A 24402-nucleotide genomic window follows, 5' to 3' on the forward strand; every position below is an offset into this window, starting at 1 on the left:
GAAGTAACTTGGGCTTTTTGTAAAGATTTCACTGCACAGAAAATTTATGATCTGAAGTATAACAGTGTAAACTTTATGAAATTCATAAATAGGGATCCCTGGGTGGTTCAGCGGTTTGGCGCCTGCCTTTGACCCAGGGCGTGATCCTGGAGTCCAGGGATCGACTCCCGCATCGGGCTCCTTGCATGGAGCCTACTTCTCCCTCTGCCTGTGTCTCTGTCTCTCATAAATGAATAAATCAAATAAATAAAATCAAATAAATAAATAAATAAATAAATTTCTTTAAAACTGCAAATATAGCACTTTCACAGGTCCTCCCCTGACAGTGGGGCCAGGATTTGGTAGCTGGTGCTGAAAGAAAACCTTTGATTGCATCCTTGCCCTGAGATGGTGCCAGTGGCAGCTGTCACTCAATGGGACAGAGACTGTTCTGTGACCCCGTAATCGACATTGTATCTTTCTCCTGCTGCTCAAACCTTAGGTCTTCTCCCTACATAAAAACAAAAAAATTAGGAAAAAAAAAACTGCTAAAGAATCTAAGTAGGCGGGACGCCTAGGTGGCTCAGTGGTTGAATGTCTGCCTTGGGCTCAGGGCGTGATCCTGGAGTTTCGGGATCAAGTCCCATGTCGGGCTCCCTGCATGGAGCCTGGTTTTCCTCCCTCTGCATAAGTTTCTGCCTCTGTGTGTGTCTCTTGTGAGTAAATTTTAAAAATCTAAAAAAAAGAAAGTAAGTAGGCATACTTTTATAAAACGTTGTATATACTCTATCTTTTGGAGTATTCCAAGTCAGTGGGATAAATAATTTTTATATTGGCTGCATGTTTTCCCATTATTTATATGCAAACAATTAATGGTATAACTCTAATCATTGCAGTGTTTTGTGTTTTCATGTTATGAACAAGGTACAGTGATTATTCCTCTTTATACATGTTTGTGTACTTGTTTAGTAATCTTCAGATGAGTTTTTTGAGAAGTAGAATTAGTGGGTCTAAGGACTTTTTTTTTTTTTTTTTAATTTTTATTTATGATAGTCACACACACAGAGAGAGAGAGAGAGGCAGAGACACAGGCAGAGAGAGAAGCAGGCTCCATGCACCGGGAGCCCGACATGGGATTCGATCCCGGGTCTCCAGGATCGTGCCTTGGGCCAAAGGCAGGCACCAAACCGCTGCGCCACCCAGGGATCCCGGTTTAAGGACTTTTTAAAATGTTGATGTGTAGTATTTAGTTGTCTCCTGAGAAAGTTATATCAGTTTTCTTTATTTTGAGCCTTTGGAACACTAAAGTATATCTTAACATATAAATTGATCTCTCCCTTCTCCTGTTAACCCACTTTAAGAGTTTATCTTTATTCTTGACAGTTCATTTAACCATAAATTGTCCCATAATTGGGATTAGTTTAATGTTTGATCTTATTCTCACTATCCTGAATTTGTGCTTTCTGCTGTGTGTTTTTTCTTTCCTTCCCCATCCCTTTATTTTACTGGATGAATCAGACCTCTCCCTACCCCAAACACAGATTTAGAAGTTTTATATATGATTTTATTTCTCTAGCAGTTAGTTTTCAGTTCTGAAAAATTCACATCTCCATCAGCCTTTGAAATTGTACAGAAACTATTATCTTTTTCCCATCAGTATCCTTTCTGGAAATTATCTGGAATTTTAGTTGGAATATTTTTTTTTAACATTATGTTCTTCTGTTAATAGTTTCTTAGCAGTTTATTGAATTTTACAGTTATAATTGCAATTCTGTTAATTTTATACCCTGTTACTTTACTGATTTCTTTTTTAGTTAAGTTTTTTCATTGAGGGTTTTTTTTTTTTTTTTTTTTTTCAAATATGTAGTCCTATCATCTGCAAATAGAGAGTTTTACCTTTTCTTTCCAGCTGTAGTTTCTTTTTCTTGTCTGTATAGACTAATATTTCCAAACACAGTGGTAAATAGTAGTGAAGATACAGTGGACATCCAGATCTTATTCCTGACTTTAGTGGGAAAGCTTGTAGTGTTTTCTAAGAACAAGCCTACAGGGGTGCCTGGGTGACTTAGTTGGTTAAGTGCTTTCCCTCAGCTCAGTTCATGATCTCAGGGTCCTGGGATCAAGCCCCACATCAGGCTCTCCGCTCATTGGGGAGCTTATTTCTTCCTCTCCCTCTGCCTACTGCTCCTCCTGCTTGCATGATGTCTCTCTGTCAAATAAATAATATTTTCAAAAAAACAAAAACATGCCTACATAGTTAATCATCCTAAGAAAGTACTCATCCATTTTTGTTTTATTGAATATTTACATAAAGTGAGTATTGGAGTTTGTCAAATGTCTGCATTTTGCAGAGATTTTCTTTTCCTTTATTAACAGATTTTTTTAGTTTCAACCAACCTTTCATGCTTGCAACATTAGTCGCACTAAATATTTTTTAATAGCTTCTGAAGATGTAATTTATTATTCTTCAAGATACACTTATTTTAAATGTTTGGTTCATTGACTTTTAGTAAATATATAAAATTGTGCAGCCATCACTAAAATCCAGTTTTGGAACATTTTCTGCAACCCAAAGACATTTCTTTTGTCCATTTGCAGTCATTTTAACTCCTTAACCTCAAATAATTATTAATCTATCCTATCTCTAGATTTGCCTATTCTTGACAGTTTATATAAATGGAATCACATAATTTGTGATCTTTAGAATCTAGCTTTTTTGCTTAGCATTGTTTTGAGGTTCATTTTCTAGATCCATGTTGCAGCATAAATCAGTTATTTCACCCCTTTCTATTGCCTAATGAGCATGGGATTGTAAGGTCATAGTCATTTTCTCTCAGATCTTCATTTACAGTTTGTTCTATTTTTTTCCTAAGCTTTAATATTGCAGAGGAAAAGTGCATTGACTTTCTGATTCTCTTTACTCTATAAATGGCTTGTGTTTACCTTGAAGTTGTTTTTTTTTAAATAAGATTTTATTTATTCATGAGAGATGTGAGAGAGAGAGAGAGAGGGAGAGAGAGGCGCAGAGACACAGGTAGAGGGAGAAGCAGGCTTCATGCCGGGAGCCCAAAGTGGGACTCGATCCTGGGTCTCCAGGATCACACCACACCCTGGGCTGAATGCTGCGCTAAACCGCTGAGCCACCCAGGCTGCCCTACCTTGAAGTTTTTTTAACTTTTTGGCTTTATTACTGAATATTTAACAATTTCACCATAATGTCTTCAGTGTGTCTTTTTTTACTGAGTGTTGGGAATTAAATTTTCTCATACGGGAAAAAGGTGGACTTTATTATATAACTTGAAACCAAAATACTGCTCATCTTTGAAGGATGCTAGAAACTCCACTCATAACTTTTTTCTTAAAAGATTTTGTTTATTTACTTTGGAATAGTGCACAAGCAGAGGGAGTGTCAAAGGGAGAGGGAAAAGGACAAACTTCCGCCAAGCAGAGAGCCCAGTGAGGGGCTTGATCCAAGAACCGCAGGATTATGACCTGAGCTGATGACGGCATTTAACTGAATCACCCAGGCACCTCTCAATTCATTACTTTTAAATTTGGCAGATAAAGAGAAAGAAGCAACCATTTATCCGGCCTTTCTGAACAAAATGTACATCAGGAAAACCAAATAGAAACTTTAAGCATCCAGAAGATTAAAATGCTTCAGGTTTAAATCATCATTGACTGACCAGTGATTATTTCACTATTCTACAGAGGAAAAGAATTTTGACAGTGTATTCCAGTTCATTTATATGAAATATTCAGAATAGGCAAACTTAAAGAGATGGAAAGTAGGCTAGCAGTTACTTAGGGTAAGGGCAGGAGAGATGAGGATTGACTGCTAATAGGGAGTGGGTGAAAATGTTCCAAAATTAGATTGTGATAATTGCACAGCCCTGTGAATATATTTCAAAAAACTAAATTACATACTTTAAATGGTTGAATTGTATGGTACATGAATTGTATATCAGTAAAACGGTTGAAAGCACAATATACATTCTGGAATATGTTTCAGCACAACTGCCAAAGTGCAGCAGAGGCTAATAGGATTCATGCGTCCTGAAAATGGAAATACTCAGCAGATGCAACAGGAACTGCAAAGGAAGTTTCATGGTAAGTTACTCCTTCTGATCAGTTGACTGTACGTGACCCCAATAAAGAGTTTTATTTATAGAATAGAAAACAGTGGACATTTCTCAAAAGGATCTAGTTCTTTGGTAATACAGATATTTTTTATTAACATCAGTGTGGTTGGGAAAGTGAGGCAATGTGGATCTCATATATTTCCATAACTTTCAGCCCATTAATTCTTTTCCCTTTCTATACAAGAAAACATTTCAAATGAGTCTCTTAATTGTAAAATGGACATAATATGAAATTTACCATTTTATTTTATTTTATTTTTTATTTATTTATGAGAGTCACAGAGAGAGAGAGATGCAGAGACATAGGCAGAGGGAGAAGCAGGCTCCATGCACTGGAAGCCCGATGTGGGATTCGATCCCAAGTCTCCAGGATCACGCCCTGGGCCAAAGGCAGGCGCCAAACCGCTGCGCCACCCAGGGATCCCCGAAATTTACCATTTTAACTACATTCACATTGTTGTGCAAACATCACCACTATCCATTTCCAGAACGTTTTTCATCTTCCTATAAAACTCTGTACCCATGAAACAATAACTCTTCATTTCCCCCACTGCCCCAGCCCCTAACAACTGTCATCATTTTTGTTTTTTGTCTTTGAATTTGACTACCTGTATACCTCAAACATATATATATAAGTTTCCAAATTTCTTTTCTTTTTAAGACTGACTATTCCATTGTATGTCTATACAGGTTTTTCCTGCTATATGAAAGTAGAGTGTTCCTGTGAAACCTTTCATAAGCCAAAATGGCATAAAGTCAGGAAGTAATTACCATTAATTTATATGGAAAAATTTTTGAACATTCCCAGACCCCAGAAAATAACCTTTCTTAGGCTTTTCTCTGTTCCTTAAAACATTTTTTTTTAATTTATTTACTTTTTTTTTAGTACTCTCTGCACTCATTGTGGGGCTTGAACTCACAACCCCAAGATTAAGAGTTGCATGCTCTTCCGACTGAGCCAGCCAGACACCCCATCTTAGGACACATTTAGTGTTAAAGCACAGATGCTCATAGACACATTTTAAAGCTGTGGTGCTTGATGCCAAGGTGATGTGTGTGGTTTCTGGGGAAGGAGTTTGGTGAGGTGCATGCTATCTCTATAATGGCTTGCTGCAAAACAACACTGAATGCTGGTTTGGGGTTTTGTTTTGTTTTGTTTTTTCATGAAAGCAGAGAAAACACTTGGGTTTTTGAACACGTGGGTTACTTCCACCTTAGAGATATTGTGAATAATTCTTCTATAAACATGGTAAACAAAATAAATTTGAGTCTCTGCTTTCAGTTCTTTTGTTACATAGCCAGAAATAGATTGCTGGATCATACGGTATTTTTGTTTTTAATTTTTGAGGAACCGCCACACTGTTTTCTATATGCCATTTTACATTTCTACTAGTAGTTAGTACACAAAGTATTTGAGTTTCTTCAGGTCTTCACTAGTTACAGTTCTCTTTTTTATGATATCTATCCTACTGGGTACAAAGTGGTATCTCATTGTGGTTTTTGATTTGCATTTTCCTAATGATTAGTGACACGCCATTTTATAGAGTTAAAAACGTCAGTCAAAATTTTTATTGTGTTTTTTGGTCTGTTGTAAATAGTAGCAACCAATGAAAGAGCAAAGTAATAGAAAACTTATAATCATCAATTATTCTAGAAATAATTTGGAATAATAATCATTGTTTAAATTGGGCCTGATGGGGATCCCTGAGTGGTTCAGTGGTTTAGCGCTTGCCTTTGGCCCAGGGCAAGATCCTGGAGTCCCGGGATCGAGTCGCGCGTCGGGCTCCCAGCATGGAGCCTGCTTCTCCCTCCGTCCTGTGTCTCTCTCTTTCTCTCTCTATGTCTGTCATAAATAAATAAATCTTAAAAAAAAAAAAAAAAGAAGGGCCTGCCATTCTTTTTTTTTTTTTTTTTTTTTTTTTTTTTTGAAGAATTTTTTGTGTTCTACTTGAGCCAATTATTCTGGCTGATAGAACTTTGCTAATTAAGACCCAGCCATTTACTCTTGTCTCTTCTTGTTAAGTCTAGTTTTCTGTTTACTATTTTATAAACATTTTTTCATTACTGCTATTTGTACTTCAGTAAGGTCTTTTAAGCCTGACAATAGCATTGGTAAGGATTAAAACAAAAGAGGGTTCAAATTGCTGGCAGTGTACACTGAAATTACTACTTTGGAGATCAATTTGATCATATCTTATAAAGCTGAAAATGCATATATATTGATAGCCAATAGTTTCACTTCTAAGGATATATCATGTAGCAGTCTTTATCAGACTTTTTTCTCTGTAGTGAGAAATACATTTTATGTTATGACCCTGATGTTTGAAAGCATACATATACAACTGAAACAAAATTATAGGGAATAAGTACCTGTTTTATACTCTAATATTTTACTTTTTTATATTTCCTCTTTTTTTTTTTTTTGTAAGTAGGCTCCATGCCCAACGTGGGGCTTTGAACTCACAAGCCTGAAATCGAGTCTCATATGGTCCAATGACTGAGCCAGCCAGGCACCCCAATTCTGTTTTTTGTGGTTTTTTTTTTAAAGATTTTATTTATTCATGAGAGACGAGAGAGGCAGAGACACAGGCAGAGGGAAAAACAGGCTCCATGCAGGGAGCCTGATGTGGGACTCCATCCCAGGTCTCCAGGATCACACCTGCGCTGAAGGTGGCGCTAAACCGCTGAGCCACCTGGGCTGCCCCTGTTTCCTTTTTAAGAAGAAAAAAGAACTCTCATGACTGAATTGATTTTGTGACTTGCGGGTTTACTTTTTTTTTTTTTTCCCACCAATTTATCTTAATCCAGATTTGAGGAACATAGTCCTAGAGAAATCTGATGGTGCTCTTTAGAAGTCTTTTAAGGATGTTCATTGCACTATTGTTTTAGTAGCAAAGCATGGGAGACAATATCAATGTCCTTAAGGTGGCACATGGACCTATTTGTGGTATACTTACATGATGGAACATATCTAATAATTTATACTAGATTATGATGGAATATATCTAGCAATTTAAATATACTTGGTTTACACTTATTAATATAAATAGCCTGTGAAAATACAACTGGATGGGAAACGTGTAAATAATTTAAAAATAGTATTTTTGTTGTTTATGTGTACATTCACACAGACAGACATACAGAAACACATACACATAATGACAGGGTAAAAGCATGAATTCACCAAGTCATGATCATGGTTGGCTATGATGAGGGAGGGAGATCAATGAGGATTTCAGCCTTAACTATTATTTTTTATTTCAAGTAAAGTGTTGTTTTATTTAAAACAGAACCATATGTCATTTTATAAAACTTCATTAGTTGTATTTTGTAATTAGAGGCTCAACTGAGTGAAAAGGTTTCACTTCAGGCAATCCAGCAGTTGGTTCGAAAATCATACCAGGCTCTGGCTTTATGGAAACTTCTTTGTGAACATCAATTCACTGTCATTGTAGGAGAACTTCAAAAGGTAAGATTTCTTTTCCCTTAAGAGTATACTGTTAATGCTGTGCTTTGTTTTCTTTTGAGTGGGCTTTAGTTTTACCCTTGTGTTTGGGAGGGGACTTTTGGGGGGAAGCATTTAGGTTACAATGAAGTTAATATCTTCTTAATGGAAATCTTAATGGAAGATTGCACTAAAGCATGAAAACTGAGGGATCTGCATTGTTAAAACCACAAGTTTTTACAGTATGTGAGAATTTTATCTTGGTATGTGAATAAAATCTTTACCAGAAATACCTTTTTAAACAGTAGATTATAATCTTCATTTGGATTTCAGATTCTTTGGGGAATTTGATCAAAAACTCTTTCTTCCCACCCTCAAAGAATGCATACAGATGCATCCACAAAATTTTTGCATGTAATTTCAAAGAGTCCAATGACTTAAACATTCTTAGTTTTAAAGAAAGATGTTTACTGTTGTGAGAAATGAATGGGTTATATTTCTCTTGCCATCCTCATTTGAATCCTTTTTAAATATAATAGTAATTTGCATTCATTTAAATGTTAGGCCATTGGGGGGAATGTATTCCTACCTTTTATTAATTGTGAACACTTCTAAACATACGCAAAAATAAATACTACATTATAATCCCCATATACACACTTTATTCGTATTCAGTATTTTCAAGGTTTTATCAACTCATTAATCTATTCTTTTTCTTTACCAAATTACTTTATTTTATTTAGTTTTTTAAAGGTTTTATTTATTCATGAGAGACACAGAGAGAGAGAGGCAGAGACATAGGTAGAGGGAGAAGCAGGCTTCACACAGGGATCCTGGATGCAGGACTCGATCCTAGGACTCCAGGATCATGCCCTGAGCCAAAGGCAGACGCTCAACCGCTGAGCCACCCCGGCATCCCAAGAAATTACTTTAAAGATGATCCTAGACATCATGTTATTTCATTCTTATATACTTTACTATGTATTTCTTTGGTGATCTGGCCACGACAGCTATCACCCCCATTGATCACCAAGATTGACTCAGCTGATCTGACTGGCTAGGCGGGTATCCCCTTTCTCCCTTACCACTCCATGTGTGTCCTTTCCAAAGCTTTGTGCTCAAAGAGGATGACTTTCCCTGATAGAAGGTATATGAGTAACTGTGCTTCCCTGCTAGAACCTCCAATTGAGCTCTCAGGGTCCATTTGTAGAAGTAGGTTAGTCAAGCTTCCGAGGCTCCAGACATCCAAATGAGGCACTGCATGTGACAGTCTGCCTTAAAATAAATTAAGTAATAAGAAAATAAAATTTTTTAAATGAAATTTTAAAAGATGGACATTTCTTTGAATAAGTCATCATTATACTTAACCATTTGAAATTTCTGTCTTACAAATATCTTTTTACAGGGAATCCCTGGGTGGCTCAGTGGTTTAGCGCCTACCTTCAGCCCAGGGTGTGATCCTGGAGTCCTGGGATCGAGTCCCACATCAGGCTCCTTGCATGGAGCCTGCTTCTCCCTCTGCCTGTGTCTCTGCCTCTCTCTCTCTCTCTCTCTCTGTCTTTCATGAATAAATAATAAATCTTTAAAAAAAAAATCTTTTTACAGATTGGGTCATTCAAATCAGAATCTAAACAGTTGGTTCACTCATTGAATTTGATTGTTATTTCTCTTAAATCTGTGTCAAGTCTAGAGCCATTTTCTTTCTCCCTTGAAATTGCCAAGAAAGAATCAGATCATCAATCTTGTATGTTCTGAGGTTGTCTTTACCTCCTTGGAGTGAACTTACTCCTCTATTTCTTGTATTTTCTGCAAAATGGAAGGTAAGTCTATAGAGGATTAAATTCAGGTCCATTTATTTGAGGATGAATAAAATACTTCATAAATACAGTTTACGTGTCAAACTGTATTTAATGGAAGACACAGAAGGTTTAATTGTCCCACTTTTACTGACAGTAAGATTGCTGAATTTAGGTCCTACCAGTGTGAAATTCCCCCATCAGACTTTCATCAACTTGAATTAGCTATTGCATATAGGATTATGAAATGGTCGTTTTCTCTGTGATTTCTTTCATATTCAATCACTGCAATTCTGTGAAAAAGAAAAAAAAATTCCCTTAATCTCTAAGGGTCTTTTCGTTACCCTGAAATGTTTAATTCTTAACCTTTTTTTTTTTTTAAGATTTTATTTATTTATTCATGAGAAACACACAGAGAGAGGCAGAGACACGGGCAGAGACAGGAGCAGGCTCCATTCAGGGAGCCCGATGTGGGACTTGATCCTGGGACTCCAGGATCATTCCCTGCCAAAGCCAGGCACTCAACCGCTGAACCACCCAGGAGGAGTCCGAAATTCTTGACTTTTTTTTTTTTTTTTTAATTTTTATTTATTTGTGATAGTCACAGAGAGAGAGAGAATGAGGCAGAGACACAGGCAGAGGGAGAATCAGGCCCCATGCACCAGGAGCCTGACATGGGATTTGATCCCGGGTCTCCAGGATCGCGCCCTGGGCCAAAGGCAGGTGCCAAACCGCTGCGCCACCCAGGGATCCCCCAAATTCTTGACTTTTAAGTACCAATTTTCAAAATTAAGAGGCCAGCTCCCTCATTCTTTCCAGTAGTGTCCAGTGTGTTGTTTTGTTGGTGGTTTTGTTTTAAGCACATAACTTTTTTTTGCCTTTTAAAAACTCAAGTGAAGTGTTTAACTACAAAAGCTCTTTCTTTTCCATGCCAGGTAGATTCATGATTTTTACTTTATTAGGTGGTAAACATAGGTAGATATTTAGGCTAGACATCTTTTTTGTGATGCATCTTTGAAACTTCCTTCTTTGCATCATAGATTCATGGATTTATGCTCAAGGGATGCAAATCAAATATTAAAAAATTGGAATATGGGTTGGATTTGTTCTGAAATTTAGGGGAAAAAAGAATACTCAAATCCCCAGAGTATTTTACCATAGCATGAATCACCTTAGTACTTGAGAACTCCATTTGATAAGCAAATTTGTCCAAAATGAGTTCAAAATCCCATGTTGGAAGACTTTTTTTTTCTTTAATAATAGTAGGCTCCATATCCAGCATGGAACCCAAACTAGGGCCCTAAAATCAAGACCTAAGCTGAGATAAGAGTCAAATGCTTAACTGACTGAGCCACCCAGGTGTACCCCTCTCCCCATGTTTTAGAAGGCTTTAAATAGAATTTTAACATTTAGGAAAAGTAAATGTAAGCCCAAGATCTTTCTTTTTTTCTTCCTTTCTTTCTTTCTTTCTTTCTTTCTTTCTTTTTTTTTTTTTTTTTTTAGAGAGAGAGAGAGAGTGAGAAAGCAGGAGGGGAGGAGGAGCAGAGGGAGTGAGAATCTTAAGCAGGCTCCATGCTCAGTGCAGAGTTTGACAGGAGTCTCAATCTCCGGACCCTGAGATCATGACCTGAGCTGAAATCAAGAGTCAGATGATTAATCAACTGAGCCACTGAGGTGCTCCATAAACCCAAGATTTTTTTTATTTTTTCTAATTTTTAAATTTTTTAAAAAATTTATTTTGAGGGCAGCCCAGGTGGCTCAGTGGTTTAGCGCCGCCTTTAGCCCAGGGTGTGATCCTGGAGACTCAGAATCAAGTCCGGCGTCCGGCTTCCTGCATGGAGCCTGTTTCTCCCTCTGCCTGTCTCACTCTCACTGTATCTCTCTCTCTCTCTCTCTCTCTCTCTGTGTGTGTCTGTCATGAATAAATAAATAAAATCTTAAAAAAGAGAGAGAGAGAGTGCTCACAAGATGGGAGGGTGGAGAAGAGCAGAGGGAGAGGGAGAAGCTGACTCCCTGCTAAGCAGGGACTCCTGCTCCATTCCAGGACCCTGAGATCATGACCTGAGTCGAAGGCAGATGCCCAACCCAAGTGAGCCACCTGAGGTACCCAGGTGCCCAACCCAAGATTTTTTAATGTAGCTGAGTGATCCTTCTTTCTGGTTCTAACTAAAATTATGAGACCTGGCTCTAATTTTTGATCTGCCTACATTTTACTTTTCTCATTTGTAAATTGGGAGATTTGGACCTATCATACTGTGAGTTAACAATTCTGTATGATTCTAGGAAAGTTTGCAAAAATGTGTTAGTCCATATAGTTAGTATATTTTCTCCTTTGAATGAGTTTATTAATTTTTTTGTTATTTAAATTGTTACAGAAATTTTATAGGTGGAAATAGGATATTCCTATATTTTTGATAGAAAAAAATGACCTTCTCTTATACTCCTAGGAATTTCAAGAGCAGCTGAAAATCACCACCTTTAAAGATCTGGTAATCAGGGACAAGGAATTGACTGGGGCATTAATTGCTTCTCTTATCAACTGCTACATCAGGGATAATGCTGCTGTTGATGGCATTAGTTTACACTTACAGGATATCTGCCCACTTCTGTATAGCACTGACGATGCAATTTGTTCTAAGGTACGATGCTCTATTGGCTATTTCAGTATTTCTTAAAGGAGGAGGGTTCGTGGTATGAAAACCATAATAGAATTGAAATCAGGAACCGTCTTACTTACGACGGCTCTTCAGTAGGTCTCCTAACCTCTCTTGGCCTCCAGGGTCCTTGTCTGTATGATGAAAGAGGTTGGAATACATCATTTCTTAAAATCCTCGCATATTTAAGGTTTTCACAAAGAATCTTGATAGTATTTCAAGACCATATTTTTTTTAATGTTTCTTAGAAATTAAAAATTACTAAAACTTTGTCTATAATAAGTTAGTTAATTGGGCAATTTTTATTGATCCTTTCTTACAGGTGAAAATAATTTAAAAAATCAGTATCACATGGACTGCCTGCTGACCAATAATGTATTGACTAGGCAAGAGATTTACCAGTCAAAAGCTATCTTGCTTAAAATGTTTGTGAGAGGAATTAATAATAGCTAGGATTTTTTGGTCAAAAATTTTTCTGCCTAAAATTAAGAAGAAGTAAGTTTGTAGAATTTTTATTTTTTATGATAATAAACCAGATGTAAATTGAGATGTAGACCAAAACTTAATGTTGATAACATCATCTTTATGCTGGATTTTATGTCTTTTTAAGTTCTTGCCTTCTCTAATTCTAGGCAAATGAACTCCTCCAACGTTCCCGACAAGTTCAAAATAAGATTGAGAAGGAAAGAATGTTAAGAGAATCCTTAAAGGAATATCAGAAAATCAGCAATCAAGTGGACCTTTCCAATGTTTGTGCTCAGTATAGACAAGGTGAGAAACAAAATGTTCTTCATATCTTGTTCCTAACTCAAGGGACAAATAATTGTGAATAAAACAAGCTGGTGAGAAAGAGCCTCTTATCAGAGGCAAATCCTTCAACTTCAGTTTCAAATTATATCACATAGGAATCTCATGCCCTGTGTTTTAGTATTTGATGAGTGCACTAGCCTCTGCAAAAACTGTAATGCTCTTTTTATCTCTTTTTATCTCTTGATATAAGTAACTTTTTTTTTTAAGATTTTATTTATTTATTCATGAGAGAGAGGGAGGCAGAGACACAGGCAGAGGGAGAAGCAGGCTCCATGCAAGGAGCCTAACGTGGGACTCGATCCTGGGTCTCCAGGATCGCACCCTTGCCTGAAGGTGGTGCTAAACCACTGAACCACCAGGGCTGTCCTGAAATATGTAACTTCTTAACACAGGAGTTTCAGTCCTTGTCCAGTTAAACTACTATCTGTATTAGATAGCTTCATGGGTTACATTTATTTTTTTGGATCCTTTAAATTCTTTCGACTAATTTGAAAATACTGTTTGCTTGCTTTAAAATTACTTTAAATCAAATCTAACATATTATAAAAGTAAAAACTGTTAGCACAGGTATTGTTGTGAATCCAAGATTTTTTTCCATCAAGGAACTGAAAACCTTCCCTTTTATTATTCTAATTTTGAAATTGTTTTTCCAGTGAAGAAAAAATATATTTAATAGCTGCCTTTTGGACATGTTGGTGCCTTTTTCTTCGGTAGATTCACCAGACATAGTTTATATGTTAGTGTCATCAGGGTGACTAGTATACAGTAGAGACATAAAAACCTTGGTCAGTATTTTTATAAACCAGCTAAGGAAAAACAAATCTAGCTTAATAAGTCTTAGCTCTTTGTCCCTATTCTTTCTCATTAGTCCGTTTTTATGAGGGGGTAGTGGAGCTCTCTCTTACTGCTGCAGAAAAAAAAGATCCTCAGGGTCTTGGGCTTCATTTCTATAAACATGGAGAACCAGAAGAAGACATCGTGGGACTGCAGGCTTTCCAAGAAAGGCAAGTTTCTCATCTTAGCAGATTGTCAACTTTATGGATACAGACTTGCCTTGGTGTAAAGTTTGATTGGTAGTAATAGGAAAATAATATTTTAAATTCAACCCTTATAAAATTGAATTATGCTTTCACTTTAAAATATCTTGTTTTATGACAGGCCTTAATTAGGATTATAATTCTTATATAGGAATAGTTTTAGTTTGGTGGAAATTCTTAAGGACTTATAAATGTTTTTGAATTTGCCTTTATATTTTTCATGACACTTTACTAATGTCAATTTTAAATGAGATAACTTATTTGGAACCACATCCTCTCCCCCTTTCTTGGTGAAGATTAGTATTTTATATTAAAGGGATGATTTTTAAATGTCCACAAGTTAGTAGTGACTTAAAAAAATATGCATCTGTAAAGGAAATATATAAATATATAAACACATTTTTTATTAATACATTCATATTTATGATTTCACCCTTTTATAGTTAACCATGTTTCTCAAACCTAGAAAAAGTATACGATTTCTATTGCTTTTAATACCAAGTATATGTGTGAGTACATAAATCTATCCCCCAAAATAGTCTTCAAATTATTCTGTGTACTTAAATTAGATAAGTCACTTGCTGTCTAATGCAGTTGTTCCTTTTCCATTCTTTTTCAGATTAAACAGTTATAAGTGTATTACAGATACACTTCAAGAACTGGTAAATCAAAGTAAGGCTGCTCCTCAGTCTCCCAGTGTACCCAAAAAACCTGGGCCTCCAGTATTGTCATCTGATCCCAATATGCTGAGTAATGAAGAAGCAGGGCATCATGTAAGGGACATAGCATACTTTTATCCTGAAAATACATTATTTAGAAGTTCTGTGTGGTAGTGGTGGCAGCTCCACTTGGGGAAGGTGGTCGCTCTTAGAACTATAAGCATTTAAGTATTCTTGATTTCAGGATTTTATAAGGCTAATGGTTATGATGTCCAGCAAGAGAGCCTTTAATTGCTAATCTTTACTATTTTTTTATTTTAGTTTGAACAAATGCTTAAATTGTCTCAACGATCCAAAGATGAACTCTTTAGCATTGCCCTTTATAATTGGCTAATACAAGCTGATCTTGCAGATAAGCTGTTGCAGGTAAAAAACATTTTTTATCCCAATATTGTTAATTTGTATTTTCAAGTAGCACATACATATTTATAAAAAATTTATTTCCTTATCCTGAACCTACTATTAGGTATTAACATCAAGCCAAGTAATGTAATGTCTTTTCCTAGTGGGCAGTGAAGCTGATACGGGTTGTTTATATTGTGCGGTGGAAGTCATTGGATTATGAATTAGGAGTCCTAAACTTGTTACCTCTGCCATTAATTCAGTATGTGATTTCACACGTCTTTTTACTATCCTAAGTCTCAGTGTTCTTCAGTGTATGAAATGAATGCATGGTATTTGATAATGGCAAGGATGTCTTTGAGCTCAGAGTCTAAGAATCAGTAGCTATGCTTTCAAAGTTTATTAAAAGATTTGTAATTAGGGGTGCCTGAGTGGCTCGGTCAGTTAAGCGTCCAATTCTTGACTTCATCTTAGGTTGTGATCTTGGTTGAGGTCGTGAGATGGAACTTGCTCGGGGTTCTTTCTTTTCCTCCAGCCCTCCTACCCCCCACTTGCGCTCACTCTCTCTCTCTCTCTCTCAAAACAATAACTTTAAAAAAAATCATGACTGGATTATGATTAGTTTAATCAACCTAATTCAACTCTCATAGCAACTTTGGTTAAAAAAAAAAAATCATCAGTAGTGAGAAAAATTGCCCTCTGTCTGTTGTTGGATTACAATTTTGCTTATGAAGCAAGGCGCACCTGTGTTTGTCTTTAAAATGTTATAGTTACTACATAAAGAACAACTGGATAGTCCAGAAAATGTTTTTGAGTGACTGTATAATTTACAGATTGCTTCTCCATTTCTGGAGCCGCATCTAGTCCGAATGGCCAAAGTTGATCAAAACAAAGTTCGTTATATGGATTTACTGTGGAGGTATTATGAAAAGAACAGAAGCTTCAGTAATGCTGCTCGTGTCCTGTCCAAATTAGCTGACATGCATAGGTATGGTATAAAATTCTCCTTATGAATAATGATTGATAGCTGATCTGTACTTAGTTACATCCAGATTTCAGAAATAAACCTCATTTAGGTTGTGTATGTTTTTATGCTTTTACTTTGATTTACCTTAAGTTTATAGTTCTTTCTCTCTTTTTTTTTTTAATAGTGTATAGAAGGTACTAAATACCCAAAACTCTCTCATCAGACTATCTTCTAAATCACTTCTTTATGCCTTTGGGGACGCCTGGGTGGCTCAGTGGTTGGGCGCCTGCCTTTGGCTCAGGTCGTGATCCCGGGATCCGGGGTCAAGTTCTGCATTGGGCTCCCTACAAGGAGACTGCCTCTCTCTGTGTCTGTGTCTTTCATGAATGGATAAATAAAATCTTAAAAAATAAAAATAAAGAAAGTATGTCTTTAGATTCTTTCCTACTAAGCAGTTAGTATTCTTAATTAAAAGGACAAAAGCTTTATAATTTTAAATGTTTTACTAATTCTAGACTAATTTACTCTGCTCTTGTATTGGTTTAAATTACTGAAAAAGGGCAGCCCGGTGGTTCAGTTGTTAAGCGCTGCCTCCAGCCCCCAGGGCATGATCCTGGAGGCCCGGGATCAAGTCCCATGTCGAGCACCCTGCATGGAGCCCGCTTCTCCCTCTGCCTGTGTTTTTGCCTCTCTCTCTCTCTCCTCTCTGTGTATTCTCATGAAAAAATAAAATCTTTTAAATAAATTAATAAATTACTGAAAAAGTCTTGAACATATACATTGAATATTGTTTAGAAACTTATTAAGGGGGATCCCTGGGTGGCGCAGCGGTTTGGCGCCTGCCTTTGGCCCAGGGCGCGATCCTGGAGACCCGGGATCAAATCCCACGTCGGGCTCCCGGTGCATGGAGCCCGCTTCTCCCTCTGCCTGTGTCTCTGCCTCTCTCTCTCTCTCTCTCTCTCTCTGTGACTATCATGAATGAATAAATAAAAGAAAAATCTTTAAAAAAAAAAAAAAAAAAAAGAAACTTATTAAGGGGGCAGCCCGGGTGGCTCAGCGGTTTAGCGCCACCTTCAGACCAGGGCCTGACCCTGGAGACCCGGGATCGAGTCCTATGTCGGGCTCCCTGCATGGAGCCTGCTTCTCCCTCTGCCTGTGTCTCTGCCTCTCTCTCTCTCTGTGTCTCTCATGAATAAATAAATAAAATCTTTAAAAAAAAAAAAACTTATTAAGAAAAGCATTGAAATTTTTAGATTATCATTTCAAAAAAAAACCAATTTAATACAATCTTGGACAGATCATTAATTTAACCCTGTATTTTCATTTGGAATCTTCTTTGCCAAAGTAACACAAAAGTTATATTTAATACTGGTTGCTGTGAGAGGTTGCCAACAACTAAATGAATTAGTGTTTGTTTTTAATGCCAAGTCTCTTTGTAATGTCAAAGAACCAGGTCTGATAGGGGATTGGAAAGGACTGAAGGTGGTAACCATGGAGGTGGATACATGCTTGGGGCTTTCTGACACCTGCCAGCCAGCCAGCCACCAAATAGATTTTGAGCCCCAGTGATGTATGTTCAAGGCATGTGGGAAGGAGTAGTGAACAATGTAAACACCATCTTTGTTCCCAGGGAGCTCCCATTCTAGTGGATATAGACCACAGACACAAATTCAGATTCTATAAATATAATAAAAATAGGATAATACAGTAGAAAGGGCCTGGTGGGAGAGCGAGCTGCTTTCGTTAAGATTGGTCAGAGAAAGCCTCAGACAAATTGTTAGGAAAATTGATTCTCAAATGATAAGAATAGACAGCTATTAAAGACATGGAGGGGGACAGCCCTGGTGGCTCGGCAGTTTAACAGCACCTTCAGCCTAGGGCCGGGTCCTGGAGACCCGAGTTCGAGTCTCACATCAGGCTCCCTGCATGGAACCTGCTTCTCCCTCTGCCTGTGGGTGTCTCTCCCCCCCCCCCCATGAATAAATAAAATCTTTATTTTTTTTTAACATTTTTTTAAATTTATTTATGATAGTCACACAGAGAGAGAGAGAGAGGCAGAGACACAGGCAGAGGGAGAAGCAGGCTCCATGCACCGGGAGCCCGACGTGGGATTCAATCCCGGGTCTCCAGGATCACGCCCTGGGCCAAAGGCAGGCGCCAAACCGCTGCACCACCCAGGGATCCCAAATAAAATCTTTAAAAAAAAAAAAATCATGGTGGAGATGGTCCAACCATTGGAACAATAGTCTTTGCAGAGGTGCTGTATCAGATTCAAGTTTAATGTTTAGAGTACAAAAAAGAAAGCTGGTGGGGTTGGAGCTGGGGAACACAGGACCAGGTAAAAGAGAGGAAGTTGAAGGAGTAGGTGAAGGCATGTAATGTAATCTGATTTTAAGAAGTCATTCTAGTTGCTTTGTGAAGGATCACATAGTTTTGGCCATATTAAGGTAGAGAAGTAAAGAATCTAAAAAGTGATAATGTTTTCCTTAATTTAGTTTTAGAAGAATCCAAGTTTTATTTTTTTATTTTTTTTGAATCCAAGTTTTAATATACTGAATTGAAGTTTTAAAATAAGTTACTTTTTTGGATGTAAACTTAAGTATTTTTTTATCTGTTGCCTTAAATTCTAGTTCTCTTTTATTAGAAATCCTCTAGTAGTTTTTTCAAGTTTTGAATGGCCCTTTATGTTCATTTGGTATATACAGAATAGTATGTCATAATTAATATATTTGTATATTGGATTGTTAAGAATTCATATAAATAATAATAAGGGCTTTCCCCCCCAGCACAGAAATTTCACTTCAGCAGCGACTAGAGTACATTGCTCGAGCCATTCTTAGTGCCAAAAGTTCCACTGCCATTTCATCGATAGCTGCAGATGGTGAATTCCTTCATGAATTAGAAGAAAAAATGGAAGTAAGTGCTAAAGATACTTAAGCTTTGTCTGTATTGAGTAGTTGCTGCATTTATTCCATTTTCCTTTCTTCTCTCTAGTAAGTCATTGGTAGGTAGCAGTCAGTATAATAAGTAATTCTAGTCTCTTCTGCCTGTATGTATTTAGTTTCACAGTTAGACATAAATCTTTTATTGGATCACAGGACATTGCTGTAATTAAATTTTTCTCTGTGGCACTTCTAAAGGTTTTTTCCAACTGTTCTAACACAAGGGAGATTATGTCACATTTATCATTTATTCTGGAAACTGTTGAGTAGATACATGAAGTAGAGTAGGCTAAACTGCCCTAATTAAGAGACCCAAAAGTATATGATGATCCAAATACAAAGTTTATTTCTCATTCACAAATATCCAGAGTGGGCCAATGGCTTTCTTCTGCTTGACTGATTTCAAGACCCAAGTTTTCTTTTCTGTTTCTACCATTCCGTATGGCCTTATCTTTTTCTTCTGTCAGAGACAGTAAGAGAAAATGTAAGAAGTGCATTCACTCTCTTAGAGACCTCAGCCCTGAAGTGTATACTTTACTTCAACTTACATTCCTTTGAAGAGAACTTAGTCTTATGGCCATATTTCCCTACAGAGGAGATTGAAAAATATGATCTAGCCATTGTGTGGCTACATTTGTGGGAGGGATGAGTGTTAGAGTGATAGCAAAGGTTCTCTACCACAGTATACTTCCTGTGAAATCTTTTATGTTGTGATGAAGAGCTGCTGGTTTGATATGATAGAAGTCTTCATTTATACATTTTTTAAATTGAGGTATAATTAACATTATTAGTTTCAGGTACAAAATGTAATGATTCAGTATTTTTAGGTACAACAAAATGATCACCATAATAAGTCTAACATCACCATATAAATAATTACAAAGTTTCTTTCTTGTGATAAGAACTTTTATTATCTTCTACAACTTTCAAATATGCAATACAGTGTTACTAACTATAGTCCCTATTGAGGCGCCTGAGTGGCTCAGTTGGTTAATAAGTATATGCCTTTGGCTCAGGTCATGGTTCTGAGGTCCTGGGATCTAGCCCCACATTGGTCTCCCTGCTCAATGGGGAGCCTATGGCTTCTTCTCCCTCTCCCACTTGTGCTCTCTTCGCTTGTTCTCCCTCAGATAGATAAAATCTTAAATAATAAACTATAGTCACTACTTTATACATTGTTTTTACTTTAACCAATTTAAAGTCAGATACTAGGAATCATTCCTTGAAGTACTTGTTGATTTATCATCAAGAACTTAAGACCTGCTTTTTTTCATCCAAACTAGGTTGCTAGGATCCAACTTCAGATACAAGAGACACTACAAAGGCAGTATTCCCATCATTCTTCTGTACAGGATGCAATTTCTCAGCTGGATTCTGAGCTAATGGACATAACTAAGGTAATAAAAAAGCAAGTTGAATTCCTCTAGCAGTCACCTAATATGTACAAGTTCCCTTGTTTCTTCTGCATTCTACTTTGTGTTTCATGGGAAAAATTAATCTATCTCCACAAAATTAAGATAAGCCATCCTGGGGAGCATATTGCTGGGCTGACAAATCACTGCTGTGGTATCTGACTCTTAGGAAAAACTAACTTGCTCTTTCCAGGTCATTTTCTATCAAGAATCTATCAGTTTCACATTGGGCCTAGTTAAAATTCCTGCCATCTATTTTATTGCCTTGCTTCTTGTCTTGGAAAAGTGACTGTCTTTGCTTATCTCTCCAAACTTTTCCCTTTCTTCATAGCAGTTCCTTTTTCAATAATTCTTGACATTTCTCCAAGTACCATTAAGCAGCCTGAGATTTGTGTTTCCATGATTCTTTAAACCCGGTTTAGACAACATTAATTATAAAAGACATGTAATTGCAGTATCTCCCTGCCAACCAAAAAAAGGGGGTGGGGGCACGCATGTTGAAATCTATTGGAGTTATGACCAGCTGCATGTCATCACATCTTTATATATTATATTTTAGGAACTATGGATAAAATCTTTGATCATTTTTAATTTTCAAGGAATGCATCACTGTTTCTGATTTTTGACCTCTGGTTGTATGTATAATGTTGGCATTTTCTCTGACAGCTTTATGGGGAATTTGCTGACCCGTTTAAACTTGCAGAGTGTAAACTTGCAATAATTCATTGTGCTGGTTATTCAGACCCTATATTGGTGCAGACACTTTGGCAAGATATCATTGAGAAAGGTAAGTGCTCACCTACAGGTATATTAGCATACATTATTTAGTGACTTGGTAAAGGAATGGAAGTTGCTAGAGGCTTTCATATATCTAGAGCTCATGAAAATTATATATACCTAAGTAGAGGGTAAGTGGAAGAAGGTACCCAGGTATGGGGGAGGGTGGTCCCCTAGAGAATGACCTCAATTTATATTGGAGAGGACTCTCAGAGAAAAAGATGGTGTCATTTTGTGAATGTACTTCTTAAGGGATTCTGAGACACTTTCCTGAAAATAACCAATGTCCTGGTAAGACAGAAGTATTTCAGACACTAACAAACAGGATCTGCTCATCATATTAGAATGTTATCTGTAGGATATTGAAACAGAATAAAATACCCAACTTAAACATTTCACATTAAGGACAATTTGGGAAAATAAATAAATAAATAAATAAATACATACATACATACAATTTGGGTTTCTAATGGCATGTCTTTTTCTTGCAGAATTGAATGAAAGTGTGACACTGAGCTCCCCTGATAGAATGCATGCGCTTAGTCTCAAGGTTGTGCTCCTTGGCAAAATTTATGCCGGCACACCTCGCTTCTTTCCTTTAGGTGAGCAGTAGCCTTAAGTGCTAAAATGGGTGTTTTGTTTTGTGTTGTTTTCTTTTGATGGTTTTCTTCATTGACATGGCACAATAATGTTCTGCAGAGGGGAATTATTTCTTTGTTGCTATTCAGCTCAGTAGTTTAATTCTACCTCTCCAGAAAGACAGACCTCCAGAGATAGCAGAAATTATTGATAGATATGAAACAGTCTTTGACCTTGCAAGTGTTTTTATTATTATTTTTATTATTTCTTAAAGATTATTTAAGTTATTTAATTATTTGATAAATTATTTATTCATGAGGCACACAGAGAGAAAGACAGGCAGAAGGAGAAGCAGGCTCCATGCAGGAAGCCTGACCTGGGACTCGATCCCGGGTCTCCAGGATCACGCCCTGGGTTGAAAGCAGCGCTAAACTGCTGAGCCACCTGGGCTGCCCAACCTTGCAGGTTTATAGATCTGTCTGGGGATAGTGCTAACAGACCATAATGATTTATACTGTTGGTAACCCTCTACAAGTTTAAAGAGGAAAGAAAAATGTCTGGTGTTTTTCTGCACAAGCAATCTGTGCTTACTTCAACTGCTCTTATTATATTGAAGACCTATTTTTCTTTAAAATAACAAATAATTGGGGCACCTGGGTGGCTCAGCCAGTTGGGCGGCCAACTCTTATTTTTTTTTTTTTTTTTGCAACTCTTATTTTTGATTCAGGTTGTGATCTCAGGGTTCTGGGATCAACCCCCACTTGAATTGCACTTCCCGCTCAGCAGGAGGTCTGCTCAAGGAGTCTCCTTCTCACTTTGTCCCTACCCCTCCCCTCACACACTGTCTCTCTCTCTCAAATAAATAAATCTTTAAAAAAATATTAAAATAGTGAATAATAGTGTTAAAAATGCAGTTTTTTAAACTCCTTAATCAACTATACTACTATAATTGTTATGTATATGACTCTAATTATTAGCCATTTGCCAATGTATAATGTTTTCTTCAGTTGTAAAACAATATTATCAGGGTGCCTGAATGGCTCAGTTGATTAAGTGTCCAAATCTCAACCTCAGCTCAGGCCTTGATCTCAGGGTCATGTGTTCAAGCCCCACGGGTTCCATGCTGGGCTTGAAGCCTACTTTAAAAAAAAAATAAATCAACCTAAATACATCTGTAAAAGTAAGATGTTAACCACATAGGGTCTTTGAAAAATGTTGCGAACCAAGAAAATGCTCAAGAAAAAACACATTCCATTAAATCATTTGTTTGTTTGCTTATTTAATAAGGATAGAGACTTGTTTATACCCCGTCCCTGATTTAGAACTTAATTCCTGGAAGTGTCAAGAAATAAAGCCATTACAGTCATACCCTTTTTTCTTGTAAGTATGGTGTTTAAACTTGCCATGTTATTTCATCGAGAAAAATAAAGAGAAAATAAACATGTAACAAAAGGACATACTTAATTTCTTTTGACAGTGTTTCTGCTTTGGCTTAGATTTTAAATTTTTGAGCACAATAAAGTTTAGGGTAGAAGAGGCCTTTTTTTCTTTTTTCTTTGTCCATCTTTCAAGGGCAAACAAGCTCCAACAGGCTTCAAACTAGAACAAGTTTAGAGTTTTTAGAATTTTGATTACTTATGCAAAAATTTTTTATAGTAGATCTAGGGGAGATGCAGGTTCAGTTAGTGATAGTGACAGTCAGTGATTCCTCTTGCCGATGGGTATTCACATTGGTCAGTCTCAGATTTTGAGTATCATAAATATGAATGTGATTGTTACTGTTACAATCTTGTTTATGATAGGACAGATAGTAAAAAGTGAGAATGGACCCAAAATTAGAACCATCAGAATAAATAACATATATCTGAGGGGATGAGGCACTTTAAAAAATACATTTCATATTTCTAAAATCTGGATGTAGTAGCCCTTCTTTTCTGAAAAACTGTTAAATTGAGAGTACATCAAGATACTAAAGAAATATCAGTGGATCTTCTCTCCAATAGCGGGATTGTAAATGGGCTCTATTTCTTGTACCTTTCTATTTTTTTCCAAATTCACCAAAATATAGTTTTTTCCCTAACCGCTTTAAATTTATAGCATATTCATAGTTGTGCAACAGTCACCACAGTTAAATTTAGACCATTTTCATCACCCCAGAAAGAAACCACATACCTATTAGCAGTCACTCCCTATTCCTTCCCACTCATGCCCTAGGCAATCACTAATCTACTTTATATCTCTATATTTGCCTATTCTGATATAGAACTTAGATATAAAAAAAATGGGGGGGGGAATGGGAGGGTACGTCTGGGGGGCTGAGTGGTTGAGCGTCTGACTTTGGCTCAGGGCATGATCCCAGTTCTGGGGATCGAGTCCCACATCAGGCTCCCTGTAAGGAACCTGCTTCTCCCTCTCCCTGGTCTCTGCCTCTCTCTCTCTCTCTCTCTGTGTGTCTCTCATGAATAAATAAATAAATAAAATCTTAAAATCAAAAAAGCTTAAAAATTTTTTTAAATTGGTTTTCAAAAGATTTTTCTTTAGAAACTGCTAATTTATGAATAAGGCCTACTTTTTAGTATCAGGAGTTAACTTTTTTTTTTTTAAGATTATTTGAGAGGAAGAGAGAAAAAGAGTGAGCATGAGTAGAGGGAGGGAGAAGCAGTCTCCCCACTGAGCAGAGAGATGTGGGTCCTGGGATCCTGACCTGAGCTGAAGGTAGCTGCTTAATTGACTGAGCACCCAGGTGCCCCAGGAGTTAACAATTGTATAACAAAAAAAGAGTAATTATGTGAGGTGAAGGA

General features: G+C 37.0%; 1 protein-coding gene and 1 non-coding gene across 2 annotated transcripts in view; both read left to right on the forward strand.

Moving 5' to 3' along the window:
* Window positions 1–24402, forward strand: part of NUP155 (nucleoporin 155) — a 70844-nt gene that overhangs the window by 37617 nt on the left and 8825 nt on the right. The window contains exons 21-32 of the mRNA XM_077896168.1: window positions 3992–4089; window positions 7460–7590; window positions 11810–12001; window positions 12649–12787; window positions 13695–13830; window positions 14483–14636; window positions 14844–14948; window positions 15758–15912; window positions 18678–18807; window positions 20117–20230; window positions 20912–21032; window positions 21514–21624. Coding sequence (XP_077752294.1) covers window positions 3992–4089; window positions 7460–7590; window positions 11810–12001; window positions 12649–12787; window positions 13695–13830; window positions 14483–14636; window positions 14844–14948; window positions 15758–15912; window positions 18678–18807; window positions 20117–20230; window positions 20912–21032; window positions 21514–21624 — 1586 coding nt within the window. The remainder of the gene's footprint in view (window positions 1–3991; window positions 4090–7459; window positions 7591–11809; window positions 12002–12648; window positions 12788–13694; window positions 13831–14482; window positions 14637–14843; window positions 14949–15757; window positions 15913–18677; window positions 18808–20116; window positions 20231–20911; window positions 21033–21513; window positions 21625–24402) is intronic.
* LOC144313192 (small nucleolar RNA SNORA30/SNORA37 family) lies at window positions 297–424 on the forward strand. Its single transcript, XR_013378915.1, has one exon. It is a non-coding gene; the product is annotated as a small nucleolar RNA SNORA30/SNORA37 family (small nucleolar RNA).

Source organism: Canis aureus, chromosome 4 (genome assembly GCF_053574225.1).
Source record: "Canis aureus isolate CA01 chromosome 4, VMU_Caureus_v.1.0, whole genome shotgun sequence".
NCBI lineage: Eukaryota > Metazoa > Chordata > Mammalia > Carnivora > Canidae > Canis > Canis aureus.